General features: G+C 43.7%; 1 protein-coding gene across 1 annotated transcript; it reads left to right on the top strand.

The window, feature by feature from the left end:
• The first annotated feature begins 1,869 nt into the window (after window positions 1-1,869).
• Window positions 1,870-18,380, top strand: NDUFS5 (NADH:ubiquinone oxidoreductase subunit S5). Its single transcript, XM_040337010.1, has 3 exons — window positions 1,870-1,978; window positions 11,696-11,913; window positions 18,190-18,380. Exons 2-3 carry the CDS (start codon window positions 11,698-11,700, stop codon window positions 18,286-18,288), a joined length of 315 nt encoding a protein of 104 aa, XP_040192944.1. The 5' UTR covers window positions 1,870-1,978; window positions 11,696-11,697; the 3' UTR covers window positions 18,289-18,380.
• The last annotated feature ends 380 nt before the right edge of the window (window positions 18,381-18,760 follow it).

Below are 18,760 nucleotides of genomic sequence, written 5' to 3'. Positions count from 1 at the left end.
CTCTCTCACCCGACAGGCCTGATCCGCCTGAGTTCTTCTCAAAAGGCGCGTCGGTAGATCACTGCTCCACAGCACAAGGATCTCGGCATCAGGCTCTCCACTGTTTCAGTTGTCAGCTGGGCGGCCTCTCCGATCTCCTGGAACACGAGCTGGGTATGGTGGTCTTGCTTCCTTCTGGATGGCTGGTCTCCTGGGAAAGTTAGGCCCAGGCTCCAGGCCTAACAGCACGGCTGTGCTATCGTCAGCAGCTCCGCAGAGGAGAAGATGCAGGTCCAGAGAGAGCGAGATCAGCCACTCCCCTTCCTTAAGTAACCTCCCCCATAAGTCTGTGTGAAGGTGTCACATGTTCCAATAACACAGGGCATTGTGGGAAGTGTAGTCTGTTTCTCCTAAGAGTCAATGGAGTCCATATCTCCCGCTACTCGCAGTCCCACAATGCATAACTTCTTAAAGGTATCGTACATATTTACAGGCATAGATAAAGTTCCAGCAGGGATGGCCTGTCATTAGACTCTGACAGGATGACCCCGCTACACGTGCAAGGCCCAAATCTAATCCAGCATCTCCTGCGGGGGTAGTGCTACATTAACAACACAGAAGAAAACAAGTTTGTCATTTGCACATATAAACAGCATCAATACAGAAAGTGATAAACATGGAGTACTGACAAAGTACAATGCAAAACACCCTGGAGAACTGTCTCAGTCCAATTTACCACTTTAACCGATTGCCGACCAGTGCACGACAATGTACGTCAGCACAATGGCACAGCTGTGCAAATGGGCGTACCTGTACGTCCCCTTTAAATCGCAGGCTAGTGGGCTCGCCCTCCGCGTGCTGCGTAAGCTTGCCCGCGGACTTGATGTCCGCTGGTGGCCCGCGATCGTGACATGGAGAGGCAGAACGGGGAGAAGCCTATGTAAACAAGGCATTTCCCTGTTCTGCCTAGCAACACAGTGAGGGAACACAGTTAACTACAGTGCTGTATAAATGTCACTGGTCTCAAAATAGTGTCAAAAGTGTCCGATCTGTCCACCATAATGTCGCAGGCACGATAAAAATCGCAGATCGCCTCCATTACTAATAATTAAAAAAAAGAATAATAATAAAAATTATATAAATCTATCCCCTATTTTGTAGACGCTATAACTTTTGCGCAAACCAATCAATATACGCTTATTGCGATTTTTTTTACCAAAAATATGTAAAAGAATACATATTGGCCTAAACTGAGGAAGAAATTAGTTTTTTATATTTTTTGGGGGATATTTATTATAGCAAAAAGTTCAAAATATTTAATTTTTTCTTCAAATGCCACCAAAAGAAAGCTGTGGGAAAAAAAGGACGTCAATTTTGTTTGGGTGCAATGTCGTAAGACCGCGCAATAGTCTGTTAAAATGACGCAGTGCCATATCGCAAAAAGTGCTCTGGTCCTTCCAGGGCTGAAGTGGTTAATAAAGTTCCAATGACATACTGTTTGATTACTAGGAAATTGCCCTGAGCCTTAGCAATAGATTGAGGGAAGGGAATACAGTGAATGTAAGAACAAGCTTTTCCAAACCTCAAACCTGTCACATTATTTTGGTCTACTGCTATGATTGTTGTGCTGCGCTGTGCTGCCTCCCTTTTCTCCTGAACTACAATTCTCACACGTATATGAAGGTTCTAAAGATCCTCCAAACGCTAGAGGGCGCTAAAAGGAAAATGTGCGATTTCTTGCGCGTGGCCTAGTGCACTAAGCAAACGTTAAACAAATGACATAGAAATCAAACTTCTATTTCATGGTCACGCTTGTTATTGAATTTAGAGCTAATACTGGAATCGGGGCAGACGGCTTTAATTTGCACTTTAAACGCGATGTGTTTTATACACTTGACCTCTTCAAAGATGGCTGCTCCTTAGCGTGTCACATGACAGGCGCTTTACGGTTTTGTGCGTCGTGAACGGGTCGGTGTAGAGGACGTTCGGAGCAGCTCAGGTGAGGGAATTGTTAGTTTCAGTTTGACCTCCAGCAGTGGGTGCAGAGGTGTATATGGACGCGTATTCTCCTGTGGCCGGGTGTGTAGTGGGCGCTGGGCTTGTCATGGAGGTGTGAGTGAAGGACACTGGTCATGCAGAGACTGTGCTGGAGGGGATAGACGCACATGCACTGCTCCCTGGTGTCTGATCATTACCAGTGCATAGAGGACACCAATGTATAGTGACACTTGTGTCAAGAGCACTAGAAAAGCTACACATCTGTCTACTGACATTGTTATATATATATATATATATATATATATATATATATATATATATATATACACACACACACACCTATCTCCATTCCATATAGGCACCCAGTACCTGTGACTTCAGGAGATCAGGCCATAAGAGGTTCTCTAGTATTCAAAGCAGATGTTTTAGGCTACATTCACATTTGGCAATGAAGTCTGGTGCGAATTGTAGCGCCAAGTCCTTCTGCGGCGAGATGGGCCCACCGGCCCCATTCACTATAACAGGTTGCTGGTGGCCACAGCTTTTCCCGTCAGCACAGCCAGCGATGATCATTGCTGGATGCATGTAAAATGTCAGCTACCTGTCATTAGACCCCTTTCACACTGAAGCAGTTTTTCAGTGTTTGAAATGAATGGGCAGCGCTTCCAAAGTGCCTGAAAAGAGTTTCGGTAGCACCGCAACACAGGTTAGACCACGCTAGCGCCTGAAGAGGTTAACCGCACCCGTGTTGCGGCGCTTCCGAAGCACTTTTTAGGCGCTTCGGAAGCACTGCCCATTGATTTCTATAGACAGCATGGGAGGCAGTTTTTAGGCACTATTTCTAGCGCTAAAACGCCTAAAAAAAAATGGCACAAAGCGAGAATGAGGCCAGCAGCCACTGAGAGCTGCAGCAGGAATCCCTGTCGCTACTACTCACACTGGCTTTAATCGCCAGTACGAATGTAGCCTTACAACAATACTTTAGCATGCAGTTGAGCTGAGGTTTTACTGTGCATCTAAACGAGAGCATGCAGCCGCTCAGTTCTGTATACATACATGCTGCGACAAAAATTAAATGACACGTCCCTTTCGGCAGGCAGTACTGCCAACTAAATGCGACCCATTCAAAGGAGTTGGGGGTGTGCGACAGCGGCCCTGCAACTGCATGCACTGAACACTGTTGCGGTTCACTGGGCCATGATTTTGAAGGTTAAAGCAGGCGGTGAGGAGGTAACGTATTGCCTCATCACCACCTTTAAAAGGCCCTCCAAACAACAATCCACCAAGGATCGCTTTTCATAGGAGCGGCAGTATAGCCGTGGTTGTAAAGCCACTTTATGTTCATACAATCCCCAGTGTTCTATAATGTTCTGTGCTTTATAAAAAAATAAATGCTGTTTTATACCGTATTTAATAATGACGCTCACATGACTGCCTGCCATTTCCTCTATCGATCTGACAGCTACAACGGGAGGGGGCTTATAAGGCATAAAACTGCATATGTTTTTTTTTTTTATAAAACACATCACATTATCCAACACTGGGGATTGTATGAAAAAGTCATTTTAGCAGTAAGGGGTAGAGGCAGGCACTGACAGGCAGGGAGGGGGAGAGAGAGGAGAGACAGTGGGATGACAGAGGCATGTAAACCGACCACAGTGTCAGCGCTCAGCAACCATGATAAACCGTGGTTTACAGAGGGAAGGGCAGCACAGGTAGGACCAGCCAGGTATTTACATGATACAAAGGGCCAAATTACACAGCACAAGCACTGTGCTGCTGTTAATTCTTTAAAGGGGTTGTAAACCCTCAAGGTTTTTCACCCTAATGCATTTTAGGCATTAAGGTGAAAAACCTCCTATAGTGCAGCAGCCCCCCTGTTTATTTACCTGACCCCCATCTTTCCAGCGATGAGAACAAGCCCAGCAGCTTCAGCCGCTGTCTCGGGTCCTCATTGGCTAGATTGATAGCAGCCATTGACTCCCGCTGCTGTCAATCAAATACAGTGACACAGGGGGAGTGGGGGCGAGTCCTGCTGTCAATGGACGCAGCATCAGGATTCGGGAGCGCGCCCACACAAGTGTCCCCTTGGAATGCGGGTCTCTGAGGGGGGGGCACTCAATGTAGGGAGGAGCCAGGAGTGTCGCTGGGTGACCTCAGAAAAGGAAGATCAGGGCCACTCTGTGAAAAACGGTTTCATGAATTTAAAAATAACAAAACAGTAAAGTTAGCCCAATTTTTTTTTGTATAATGTGAAAGATGATTGTTGTTACGCCAAGTAAATAGATACCCAACACGTCATGCTTTAAAATTGCGCACACTCATGGAATGGCGCCAAACTTTGGTACTTAAAAATCTTCATAGGCGACGCTTTAATTTTTTTTACAGGTTACTATTTTCGAGTTACAGAGGAGGTCTAGTGCTAGAATTGTTGCACATACTCTAACGCAAGCAGCGATACCTCACATGTGGGGTTTGAACGGTGTTTACATATGTGGGCGGGACTGACATGCGTGTCGGCTTCTGAGCTATCGGGGACAGGGGCGTTTTAAAACATTTTCTTTTTTTATTTTACTTTATTTTTTTTTTTGATCACTTTTATTTCTATTACAAGGAATGTATACGTCCCTTGTAATAGGAATCACTGTGACGGGTCCTCTTTATGGAAAGATCCCACATCTCTCCTCCAGGCTTGAAAGCATGAGATTGTGAAAAAAAAATTCAACGATCTCATGCCGACAGCCGCGACTGCTTCTTTGTTTACTTCCGGGTACTTGGGCATGACGTCACAACATCGTGCCCGGGGCTCAGACGGAAATCTCTCGTCGTGAGCCGGCGTCGGCCGATTCGTTCTCCGGGCCCCCGATGGCACGGGAGAGCCCGGAGAAGCGGGGGGGGGGGGGGCGTCCCTTCTCGCTGCCTATAAGAAGGATCAAGCGGTGGAGCTGCCACTATGATTGTTCCTATCGTGCACAGAATAGCCGGCAGAAGACGGTGATTTCTGAATGATGCCTGTAGCTGCAGGCATCATTCAGATATCACCACACAAAGTCGAGGACGTCATATGACGTCCTCGGTGGTTAAAGGAAAGGATCACATTTTTTTTTATTAGGGTAACAACCGCTTTAAAGTAGAAATGTAATTTATTCATATAAAGTTTCATCCCATGACTCTGAGCTCATTCATAGAACGGCCGTGGGGCAGAGCTGCCTCATTGAGGACCAGGCTGACTGAACTCTGAAGGGGACCAATATGGTGGTGTGAGATTCAGGCACAGACAGCTGAATAGCAGGTCACCGTGGGACAATCCTGGATCCACTGGACAGGTGAGTGTGGGTTTTGAATTATTAGGCACAGGGGGAAGTTAACTTAGAACTGAAGGCAGTTTATACTTAAAAGAGGAGTATGGGATTTATTTTTATTTTGGATTAATACTTACCTATGTGGATGGAGCATCAGACCGATGCTGCAGCTGTCCCCCGATGTCTCTGCACTGAGAACCGAGCCACTGAACACCGTCAATGGCTCGGTTTTCACAGATCCCAGAGAGGAGAGCTGCTGACAGTCTGTCCTCTCTGCTTCTCCACGCTCATTGGAGCGCTGAGCTGTGGAGTGGCGGAAGTGGCCCTCTCAGCAGCTCGCTGAGACTGCCATCAATCAAGGCAGCTGGCGGAACTCAGGATCACGCGCTGCCTCGACTGATGGCAGTGACGTCAGCGGAGAGCGGACTTCAGACCGCTCTCCCCTGAAAACGGGTCACGGGAGTGCAAAATGAATTGCACTCCTGTGACCCTTGGAGAAGCCCAGCCTAAAAAGCTCAGGCTGGACTTCTGCTTTAATTTTCCTCCAATGGTCCTTTACTGTGCCAGCATCTGCTCCTGTGTGCCAGCTTCATTGGCATGCACAGGAGGTCATCATTTCAGCACACAGGGATCAGGCCTTCCACTGTTCACTGAGCTATTTTATTACAGAAGAGACATAGGGGTTCATTTACTAAAGCTGGAGAATGCAAAATCAGACATATTAAGATAGAAACCAATTGGCTTCCAGGTTTTATTGCCAAAGCTTAATTGAACAAGCTGAGGTTAGATGCTAATTCATTTCTATGCAGAAATGAGCCTGATTTTGCGCACTCCAGTTTTAATAAATCCCATTGTGTGTCTTTTCTGTGATCGCTCACAGCAAACAGCGGAACTTTAGTTCTGCTTTATTGAATTTTGATTGATCCCAGCGGATCTGTTAGCAATCAGCTAGCAGCTATTAACGAAGACACCATGCAACTCATGGTGTCGCTAAGCCCCGCTCATGATATCTACATCTTTGACACCATCAGGGCACAGAGCAGTGTGTATACAAGTCAAATACGATGTTATGCAATTATGAAGGTACAAATATTTTTTTTTTTATTCCTTGAGTATTTCTGACATGAAATTCAAAGAAACGTGGAGGCTGCCGCTGCTTGCCAGCAATTGCTCCTTGCAAGGCTGATCTGGGTTGGTGATTTCAGAATGCTTTCAAGTCATGAGATCGTCGTACAGCCAGGAAACTAGCGTTTTCCAAATTGTTCAGCAGTATTAGATAATGTATTTTTGTTTAACCACTTGACAACTGGGCACTTAAACCCACTTAATAACCAGACCAATTTTCAGCTTTCGGTGCTCTCACATTTTGAATGACAATAACTCAGTCATACAACACTGTAACCAAATGAAATTTTTGTCCTTTTTTTCCCACAAATAGAGCTTTCTTTTGGTGGTATTTGATCACCTCTGCGGTTTTTATTTTTTTCGCTATAAATGAAAAAAGAACAAAAATTTTGTAAAAAAATGAATTTTTCTTCATTTCTATTATAAGATTTTGCAAAAAATTAATTTTTCTTCATAAATTTGGCCTAAAATGTATACTGCTACATATCTTTGGTAAAAAAAAAAAAAAAAAATTTGGATATTATTTAGTCTGGGTAAAAGTTTATAGGGTCTACAAGCTATGGTACCAATTACTGAAAATTGATCAATTTGATCACATCTGATGTACTGACAGCCTCTCTCATTTCTTGAGACACTAACATGCCAGAAAAGTACAAATACCCCCTAAATGACCCCTTTTTGGAAAGAAGACATTCCAAGGTATTTAGAAAGAGGCATGGTGAGTTTTTTGAAGTTGTCATTTTTTCCCACAATTCTTTGCAAAATCAAGGTTTTTTTTTTTTTTTTTTTTTTTTTTCCACAAAAGTTTCATATTAGCAGGTTATTTCTCACACACAGCATATGCATACCACAAATTACACCCCAAAACACATTCTGCTATTCCTCCCGAGTATGGCGATACCACATGTGTGAGTCTTTTACACAGCGTGGCCACATACAGAGGCCCGACATGCAGGGAGCACCATCAGGCGTTCTGGAACACCCAGACCAATTCTGACATTCCTCTCCTACATGTAAAAATCATCATTTATTTGCTAGAAAATTACATAGAACCCCAAAACATTATATATGCTTTTTTAGCAAAGACCCTAGAGAATACAATGGCGGTCGTTGCAACTTTTTATCGCGCATGGTATTTGCACAGCAATTTTTCGAACGCATTTTTTTGGGAAATAAAACAGTTTTGTGCTTTTTAAAAAAAAAAAACATTAAAGTTAGCCCAATGTTTTTGCATAATATGAAAGACGAAGTTACGCCGAGTAAATGGATACCCAACATGTCACCCTTCAATATTGCACACGCTTGTGGAATGGCGCCAAACTTCGCTACTTAAAAATCCCCATAGGTGACGTTTTAAATGTTTTTACTGGTTACATGTTTTTAGTTAGAGGAGGTCTGGGGCCAAAATGATTGCTCTCGCTCCAACGTTCGCAGCGATACCCCACATGTGTGGTTTGAACACCGTTTTCATATGTGGGCGGGACTTGCGTACACATTCGCTTCTGTATACGAGCACGCGGGAACAGGGGCACTTTAAATATTTTTTTTTTATTTTTAATGTTCATTTTACTTAATTTATTTTAGTTTGACACGTTTTTCCCCAAAAATAAATGTTTTGATCACTTTTATTCCAATTACAAGGAATGGAAACATCCCTTGTAATAGGAATATAGCATGACAGGTCCTCTTTACAGTGAGATATGGGGTCAATAAGACCCCACATCTCACCTCTAGGCTGGGAAGCCTGAAAAAAAACGATCCTGGCTTCGATCGCAGCGGTGAGTCAGAAGAAGCACCGGAGGGCGAAGGGAGTGGGGACGTCCCTTTTTGCCTCCCGTAAGAACGATCAAGAGGCGGAACAGCCGCCATGATCGTTCTTATGGTGTAGAGAATCGCCGGCTGAAAAAAATGATATCTGAATGATGCCTGTAGCTGCAGGCATCATTTAGATATCCCTGCACAAAGTCAAGGACCTCGTATGACGTGGGCGGGAAGTGGTTAAAACACATTTTTTTCCCCAGAGTATTTTCTGGGTATTGCAAAGTATTGGCCGGGGTATTGCAGAGTATTGGTGCAGAGTATGGTGCGGGGGTATTGCAGAGTATTGTGTGGGGGGTATTGCAGAGTATTGTGTGGGGGGTATTGCAGAGTATTGTGTGGGGGGTATTGCAGAGTATTGTGTGGGGGGTATTGCAGAGTATTGTGCGGGGGGATATTGCAGAGTATTGTGCGCGGGGGTATTGCAGAGTATTGTGCGCGGGGGTATTGCAGAGTATTGTGCGCGGGGGTATTGCAGAGTATTGTGCGCGGGGGTATTGCAGAGTATTGTGCGCGGGGGTATTGCAGAGTATTGTGCGCGGGGGTATTGCAGAGTATTGTGCGCGGGGGTATTGCAGAGTATTGTGCGCGGGGGTATTGCAGAGTATTGTGCGCGGGGGTATTGCAGAGTATTGTGCGCGGGGGTATTGCAGAGTATTGTGCGCGGGGGTATTGCAGAGTATTGTGCGCGGGGGTATTGCAGAGTATTGTGCGCGGGGGTATTGCAGAGTATTGTGCGCGGGGGTATTGCAGAGTATTGTGCGCGGGGGTATTGCAGAGTATTGTGCGCGGGGGTATTGCAGAGTATTGTGCGCGGGGGTATTGCAGAGTATTGTGCGCGGGGGTATTGCAGAGTATTGTGCGCGGGGGTATTGCAGAGTATTGTGCGCGGGGGTATTGCAGAGTATTGTGCGCGGGGGTATTGCAGAGTATTGTGCGCGGGGGTATTGCAGAGTATTGTGCGCGGGGGTATTGCAGAGTATTGTGCGCGGGGGTATTGCAGAGTATTGTGCGCGGGGGTATTGCAGAGTATTGTGCGCGGGGGTATTGCAGAGTATTGTGCGCGGGGGTATTGCAGAGTATTGTGCGCGGGGGTATTGCAGAGTATTGTGCGCGGGGGTATTGCAGAGTATTGTGCGCGGGGGTATTGCAGAGTATTGTGCGCGGGGGTACTGCAGAGTATTTGCGCAGGGAAGGCAGAGCATTGCAGAGTATTGCGCAGGGAAGGCAGAGTATTGCAGGGGTTAATGCAGGGATGGCTGAGCAGGGATGGATGGATCTGTGACTGCAATAGTCACAGATCCATCCCACACTGCTGCTGCCATCCGCGCTCTCCTCTCACACTGTACCGATCGGTACAGCGAGAGGAGGGAGGAACCGGCGTCATCAAATGACGCCGGTTTGTTTACCTGTGATCGCGCCGTCATTGGACGGCGCGATCACATGGTAAAAGACCGCCGTTGCCGGTCAATTACCGTGATCTGTGTAGCGCCGGGTCTCGTAGACCCGGCGCGCACAGAATTTTCTGTGTGCGCGCCCGAGGCGGCGCGCATTACTGCTTCTGGTGGGCGCCGTTTCAGAACGGCGACCCCCAGTTAAGCAACCACCTTGCCGCCGTTTGTAGACGGCGGCTGGTGGTTAAGTGGTTAAAGTGCAAAATTCGTAATTTGGCATGTGTTAAGGTAGGTCTATAGCCTTTCATTAAATCCCATATAAGCTTTTAGTTGTCAATGTAAATCAGTATTAAACCCAAAAGCAAACATTTTGCAGCTTACAAATTCTTAGGTGTGGTGGCTGTATTAGTTTTCTATTTCTTTTTATTTCCATCTGGTGATCTGGCTAGTAAGTCTGTTTTTTTTTTTATCCGAACAAGCTTTCCTGCAAATGTAGCAGTTAGTGTTGAGACACACTATTTCAAACCATCAGGAAGTGCTTACAATGATCAGCTTTTATTAAGTATGTTTTTTTTTTTTTTTTGGATGCAACATCAGTCCTCCGGTGCCTCTAATGCTGAGAACCGAGTGATCTAACACTGCAGATCTATAGGTTCTCACAGCTCCCCGAGCAGAGACCTGCTGACTGCTCTGCCCCTCCATGCTCTTTGGAGTAAAGGGGGTGAGAGCGGCCAGCTCAGGCTTGCTGAGAGGATAAGCCGGGTACTGGTCCAGGTATGTGGGCAGATCCCGACTTCATTGTTGTCATCTTTCCCAAGCCTGGACCAGCTCTGAGATCAGCGGACTTGAGCCCGCTGTTTGCTGAAAAATGGTCACAGGAGTGCAGAATGTAAAACCTTCTAAAACTTTTTTTTTTTTATGCTGCTTTTAATAAAAGAATAACTGGTGAAACTACCTAGAAGGTCTTTTCAGGCGCTTCTTGTTTAAGAGGTTACTGGGTGACAACTGTTTCTCAGTTGTAATAGTGTCAAAAGGTAGATGCTACCACTTTAAGAATCAGTGATATTAACACCAAAAATTTGTAGAAAAGATGAATAAATCCCAAAACAATAACATAATCAATTGAAAACAAAAATACAATTTGCTATATTGCTTGTCAAATATTAAACGATGCCAAACACTGTGCCTTTAACCAATTCCTGCTCAGCCTATTTTCAGATAATGGCTGGGCAGGACCTTTTTTTGCTTCGGGTGGATGTCTTTGACCAGTCACAGCAGATCGCATGACAATTGTAAACAAGGAATGCCTTTGATTCATGCCATTCTTTGTGTACAATTGTGTTACTTGCTGTGATTGTTCATATTCCCATCGCACACATTCCTGGATGTGCTCTCGAATTTGGGTGCTGTAGCAACAACCAGCTGGATACTGGTACAAGTCACAACGATGATATTTGCCAGCACACCATGGAACGACGTAAATAGCGTCCAAACGGATGATTTATTGCATGATCACAACACAAGGGGAGTGCACCGTTTCGGAGCCACGCAGGACCCCTTCGTCAGGCATGTGTGATTGGTCACAGCAGTCACATGATACAGACAGTGTCAATCACAGCGCTGGTGACAGTATGTGATCAAACAAAACTTATTTTAAACTTTTTCCCAAAAAATCGTGACAAATTACAACTTAAACTCGCCATGCCTCTTACTAAATATCTTAGACTGTCTACTTTCCAAAAAGGGGTAATTTGGGGCATATTTGTACTGTCCTGGCTTTTCCAACCCTCAAGAAATGAGACGGGCCATCAGTACATCATGATTGATCAATTTTTTTATATATATATATATATAACCATAGTTTGATATGGGTCAGATTCTTTGTATTTTACCATTCCATCCTAATATGCTTTCAGGTGGTAATTGATTCTTAAAAATAATTTACTTTTATTATATTGAAAAAACATTCCGACGTTCCATTTGTAAATGTTATTGTTTGTGAAAGATAAAAAATACCAGTTTGAACTGAGTCTTGAATTAATTTCTAATTCTTGATTTTCTGCTGCTTTTTCTTTGCAGTCATGCCATTTATTGATCTTCAAACCAAACTCGGCATTGATGTAGACAAATGGCTGTTGCTGCAGAGTGGAACGCAGGTACATCATATAGCTGGACGTTGCCACGCATTTGAGAAAGAATGGGTGGAGTGCTCCCATGGCATTGGTAAAATCCGAGCAGAAAAGGAGTGCAAGCTGGAATATGAGGACTTTATGGAGTGTATGCACAGAACCAAAACGGTAAGTTAGCAGGCTATCTAAAATACATTCATTGAATAAAGTATGATTCACTTAAACAGCTTCTTAAACTTTCACACAACTGCTACAGTGATCCAAAAAGGATGATTCCAAAAATTGTAGGGAATCGCCAGTTCATTAAAAGGATAGTTCACCTTTGAAAAAAAAAAATGCCTGTGCAGGTAGGGGATGTTTGTAGATTAAAACAAACTGTGTAGCTCTCACTAAAGATGAATAATACCCTTGCTATAGGTGTAGGCCATTTCCATACCTCCTGAAGCCTGACTGGAATACTCCCAGGATGTTGCCAAGTGAGGTCTAGTCATCACTACTCACCTCCACCATCACAGGTGTGAACTTTTTTTATCTGATTCAAACCCCTCACATGCTATTTCTCTCCCCTGATGCAGTAGCCCTGAGCTCAGCATTTGAGAGCTCACTCCTATTGATGGTGAAGGTGAGCAGTGCTGACTAGGACTCACTTGGCAACGTCCTGCGATTATTCCAGTTAAGCTTCATAAGGTATGTAAATGGCCTACACATATAGAAGGGCTTTATTCAACTTTAGTCAGAGCTGCACAGTTTGTTTTTGTCTACAAACATCTAGAGCTGCACGCCTAATTGTTAAAAAATTGCGAACTCGGTTCAATCCATCTCAGGATCTTATTCTAGGATTCATGTAACATATGCAGAGAAGTTCTGCTCACAGCTTGCAAAAAAAAAGCAGCCCTGCTGAAAGAGAGGTAGAAAAACATTGTATCCTGTTCTTTTAGAGATCAAAGGGATGATGACAGTTTGCTGCTGACAGTGCTGGGGTGCCACTTGCATGGTAAACTACACACACTCACAGGAACTGTAGCTGTAATTTTCTGAGCCGCTGGCACGCATCTGCTACCTGCCTTTTGCCTAATCTACAAACAGTTATTGCTGTTCTCTGAGGCTCTGCCCGCCTAGTGGGAGTCCTGGTGGTTTGTGACTATAAATGGGTGCACTGTCACTGTGCTGTGTGTGCCGTTCCCCTTACTCAACATCTCACTCGCACAATTCTGAGTGAGACATTGAGAGTCACAGGAATCCGAGTGCACAGTGCAGTGTGCTGATTTTGCTCCCCCTCCTTATCATACATCCTATACCTGCTGTGTCTGCCTTGGCAGCCCATACTCCACCCCCTGATGTGCACATTAATACAGCAATGTGAAAAGTAAAAGGCTTTCTGTGTGTATGTGCAGGTGTACAGCATAGGCAACAACCTGGAGTACACAATGCTGGCTGGATAATTGGTGATTCTGAACTGCCCCTCCTTGACAATTGCAGATGTTACTGCCCTCTGCTCTCTGATTGAAAAACACTGTCCCTACTCTGAAAAGCTATTCGCACATGGATTTCTTTTCAGAGGCATTTAACAGGTGGTTAGGAGGCAATATGTCACCCCCTCAACACCTGTTTTAACTCCCTAAATGCTGCATCACCCCACAACAACCACATGCATTTCACATGGTTTCAGGGAGGTTGCAGCACAGACCCTTTGATTTGAATGGGTTACGTTTGGTGAGCGGTAGTGCCTGCAAAATGCAACTGGGGTATAATTCTTGCTGCAGTCATGAAGTAAGGCACCATGGTTGCAGCATGTGTATACCCACCAGCCAGTTCATTCAGAAGCTGCGTTAAAACATGCTGTGTGGTATCGTCGGTGTAGATTGCGGTGCAATGTACTGTTTTTTTTTTTAAACAAATTTTATTGAAATGTCACACTAACATTTCATAATTAATTAAATTATTAAACAAGTAAAAGGTGCAGTGCACAGATGCCTCAATATAATATTGTGTGTAGTACCCAATAGTCCAAGGACAGGGATAACAAGGTGTGTGTGTTTATGTGTATGTCAATGGGTCAGTCAGGGCAGCCACCAAGAAGACCAGAAGCGGGTTCCAGTGAGCTAGAATGAAAATAAGGAAAAGGGGTGCCTCTGAGTATGTATCCTAAAAACATTTATTGAAACAAAATGAAAAAATAGCCTCTTGGCAAATAAATATATAATAATAATAATAGAATTGGTCGTACCGTCATCCAGAAAATTTAGTATATAGAGGTCGGAGGATTGGTCCACAAATCAAAACTCCGAAAAATAGGGGAGGTTGCGGGCAGTTGGACTATCATGGTACAGATAAGCAAATAAAGTAAGGTATAAATGCATGTAAAAAAAAACATTTTATTAATAAAAAAAATTATAAAGGACAATAGCATTCATATATAATTAAAAACATTTGGTGGCAGACCACACATATCACCAATAGAAGAATCCCCAGATGGGGGAAAAATCCCAATGGGACATGGGCCGTGAAGGGCATCTCTACTAGTATCACGGTATGAACCGCTTCGTCAGGAGAATGTCTGCAAACGATTGATAATTTAATCAGAAAACTTTACAATGAACAAATTCAGAAATACAGTCTCATGCATAAAAACAAAACCAATGTATAATTTATTGAAACAACAATATCCACTCACATGGAGGAAAGTTGAGTTGAGGTCCGTTGCTGGCAGGGGCGGACTGACCATTGAGTCACTCGGGCACTGCCCAAGGGCCCCATGCCACTAGGGGGCCCCATCAGGGTTGCCAGGCTCAGTAAAACCAGGGACAGTATGTAAAAATCAGTTTTTTTTTTTAGATCTGTCCCTGATATGTCCGAAACTGACATGCTTTTAATGTGAATATCCCAAGATTTTAGCTGCCCTGCCTCTGCACTGCCTCCTGGCGTGGTGGCCATCTGTAAGCCAGAGGGGCCCCATAATCTTCTATTGCCTGGGGGCCCCATGAGTTGTCAGTCCGCCCCTGGTTGCTGGGCTGAAGAGATGGGACTGCAAGTCGCAGCAGATCCATTTGGCAGGCACCACATCGGATCCAGGCAGAATAGGGTGGGATGGCTGAGCATAGCACGGTCTCCTTCAGTAGTGCAGGCTTAGCATATCACGGTCAGAAAGGGTCCATCCGTCAAGGATATGGGTTCCAAATGGTGATGAGTGGGAGAGAGTAGATGGCTGCAGGGCTGTGAGGTCACAGCTATTTTTTATAATGTTTACCTGACCATTGTGCGTTATGAGGCAGTACTTTTTGTCAGCAAGTACCACTGCAATGTTACAGGTAAATGTACCACTGTTGCCCTTTTTTTTAGGGCCAATTCACACTACTGCAGTGTAAACTGTCTGTCACTGCCAAGACACGGGAAACAACAGTTGCCTGCATTTTATCGCATCGCACTGGCCAACATTGCAGTGAATGAAGTGTACATTTCACATAAAGTTTGTTAAAAAAAACAAAACGGTATGGTGCGCTGAATTATGTACCATGCTACCCCCTAGAGTAGCTGCTCTGAGATTCCATGGAGGGGCATGGTGAATTTCCCCTTAACCACTACAGCTCCGGAACGTTTACCCATCCATCCCCCCCCCCCCCCCTTCATGACATGCCTTTTTTTTTTTTTTATGCAATACGCCACTGCATTACTTTAACTGACAATTGAGCGGTCAAGCAATGCTGTATCCAAATAAAATGTATGTCTCTTTACCCACAAATAGAGCTTTCTTTTGGTGGTATTTGATCACCACCTGCGGTTTTTATTTTTTGTGCTATAAGCAAAAAAGACCAACAATTTTGAAAATAAACATTTTTTACTTTCTGCTATAAAACATATCCAATAAAAAATGATTTCTTCATCAGTTTAGGCCAATATGTATTCTGTAGTTAAGGCCAATACATATTTTTGGTGAAAAAAATTCCAGTAAGTATATATTGATTGGTATGCGCAAACATTATAGCGTCTACAAACTATGGGATATTTTTATGTTTGTTTGTTTTTTGTTTTTTTACCAGAAATGGTTACTGTAATAATGACACTGGCAGTGAACGGATAAACATCAGGGGCAATCAAAGGGTTAAATATGTTCCTAGGAAGTTCTTTCTGTGTGGGGGGGGTGCTTTAACTGTGGGAAGACAGATCTGTGTACCTGCTTAGCAGAAACACAGGATCTCTGTCTTCCCTACTAACAGAATGGCGATCTGCCTTGTTTACATCAGCAGATCATCGTTCTGCCTCTGTTGGAAACAATTGGTGGAGCTCAGCAACCCGCTGACGTCAAGTTCAGTCTTCAGGTAAAGAGAATTTATGCACCAATACAACAGTAGAAAAGGGTGATGGATCTTTCCCAAGTGTCCAAGATGGGGCAAAGTAACAGGTTTGGTCTAATGCCTATCACTCCCATCCCCCGCCCACCCACCCAACCAAATATACTTGTACTCTTTATTTTCCTTGTCCCTCCATCTGTTTTGAGCAAACAAAAAATCCAGTCCCTTGAAGTGTGAAGAGCATGTGACTCATTCTTGATGATTGGCACGGTGCTGTTAAATTGGGGGCAGGAAAACAGTCCTCAGCTTGAGTACGCTCTAACTAGACCAACTTTAAACACTTTTTTTTGCTGAACAGAGCACTGCACTGGGAGATAGAAGAAAAGGTGAATATATGCCATTGGCCAGGACAGCATTAACGAGAATCTGTTGCTTTGCACTTAGTGGGCAAAGAACAGGTCTGCTTTAATGCAATATTAAAGGATATTTTTTCAATAATAAACATGTTATACTTGCCTGCTCTGTGCAATTGTTTTTGCACAGAGAGCTTCAATCCTCCAATTCTTGGGTTCCCTGTCGGCACTTCTGGCTTCTCCTGCCCTTGTGTACCGCCCCACCCAGCAAGCGGCTCTCTCCCTATTGACCCACACAGTAGGGCTTGCCCCTGCCCCCTGTCACTGGATTTCATTAACGGCAGCGGGAGCCATTGGCTGTGTGCAGTGAGGAGGGGAAGAGAGATCATTGGACCAAGATCAGGCTCAGAAAAGTATGCAGGGGGCGGGGGGTTTACCTTGATGCAGAGAATGCAACATTTACAACCACTTTAACTTAAAAGTAAGATTTGACCCAAAATCATAAGTTTCCAGTAGATGATTGAAATTGACTGGTATTTTTTTTTATTTCTTAACATGCAAAACGCTGTTAGAAGCAACTATTTTGTGCATTCCAAAATATAACAGCAAGTGGTAATGGAGAACCATCCTGGCTAAAAGAGGCGCTGCCATTGCTTACTTTTTTCCTCCTAAGAATGAGATTGTCATTTTAATCGCTGCTTCAGTATTTACTGAGCCACAAATCTAGTCTAGGACAAGTATGTAGCCAGCAAAGCCATCTTGTTTTGAGTGACTTGCTTCAGCTAGTAAAGGATGGATCAGGGTGACTACCCTAGGGCTTGTACCTTATTTTTTAAATTCAAGTTGGTAGTAGTTGCATGTCTCTGTATTACTGGTTTTCTTTAAAGTGGAACTATACTCGATGCAACATACTGGGGTTCCTCACAGGCGGCTGACCACTTTGAGCTGGTGGCTTCCAGTTGTTGAGTACTGGCTGCTTTTATTGGCCGGGCCGATATGACCTCACTCCCACGCATGTGCGGGTGTTCAGTTGATAATACTGAACCTATACAGTGAGCTGCTTGTGCGTAGCTTGCTGTACATGGACGGACAAGGCAGGGAGGTAAGTTTTTTAATGCAGAAAAGACAAAGCATGTCTCTTCCCTGCATTAAATATACTGATTGTTCCCCCATTTTTGCAATTTACCTAAAGTTCCACTTTAAAGCCATTTGCCAGGCAGAATACACTTACAAGGGTTAAATTAGTTGAACACTCCTCTAAAGCCACCTGCTATTCTATGTACATGGTCTTCTTGACACCACAAATGTTCTTGTTAACATGCAGGTACAGCTCCCATTGTACTTTCGTACACATGTATATTAAACCCACGTACCCTTTAAAAAAAAAAAAGTTAAACCCAGCATTATAATCACTGCCTCCCTCTCCTCCTCACCATTTACAAAACATGCACCCCTAGGCTTTGTTTTGTAACTGGCCAGGAGGATGTTTGAAAATGAATGCGTTTTTGAGACTAATTTTGATGTATTTATTTAAATGCGTGTTAATGAGTGTTTTGATGTGCTTTTAAATTTTCCATTTATTTTAAATACAGCTGTGTGAAAATGCACATCGGTACATGTGAACAATTTTATTTTTATTTGAATGGAAGAGAGAAATTGTGACTTTAGGTGAAATCCTGAGCAGAGTAAAGGGCATTTCCCATTTTTTAAGATCAGTAAAAAAAATTAGATGTTATAATGCAGGCAATCTTCACAGTATGACCCAGCAGAATGTATAATGTGTGTGCACATCTTTCTTCCAGCTGCAGCGCTTGAAGGCCATCAAGGATCAGATGCAGAAGCTAGAGAAGGAAGGGAAATACAAAGCTCCGGATTTCAGTAAAGAGGAAAACAGACCATAATGGCATCAAATTGAAGCCTGTTTTATTTGTTTTTGTGGCTAACCTATTGAAGACAGCCAAACTCTGGCTGTATATTAAAATGCTTAAATTAAGTTTTACTGTCTGTCCTTATTTTTGGGTAAATGTGTCTCTGTTCATTCCTGTATGGGAAATAACTATTTGTTTAAACTGACAGAAAATAATCTCTACTTGGTCATAAGATGAGCAAACATCAATATTGCAACAGACTAGGTCAACCTTTTGAATAATCCTTCTCCCTTTCAGCTGCCCTGTGTATTTCATATGGGATAGCAAGAACGGTAAAGTACAGTCACCAAAGCAAGAAGCACATAATGAATTACAGACTACAAAATTCGCTGATCACCTCCATTACTAGTCAAAAAAATTATAATAAAAATGCCATAAATATATCCCTTATTTTGTAGACGCTATAACTTTTGCACAAACCAATTGATATACGCTTATTGCGATA

The sequence above is a fragment of the Rana temporaria genome, chromosome 2 (assembly GCF_905171775.1).
Source record: "Rana temporaria chromosome 2, aRanTem1.1, whole genome shotgun sequence".
Taxonomy (NCBI): Eukaryota; Metazoa; Chordata; class Amphibia; order Anura; family Ranidae; genus Rana; species Rana temporaria.
Note: the sequence above shows the minus strand (reverse complement) of the source record. Positions and strands in the feature narration are given on the sequence as shown.

Excerpts from the sequence above, each read along its gene's own strand:
- NDUFS5 (XM_040337010.1), top strand. The coding sequence starts at position 11,698 with ATGCCATTTATTGATCTTCAAACCAAACTCGGCATTGATGTAGACAAA. Across the intron at positions 11,914-18,189 it reads GTATGCACAGAACCAAAACG|CTGCAGCGCTTGAAGGCCAT; the intron begins GTAAGTTAGCAG and ends TCTTTCTTCCAG.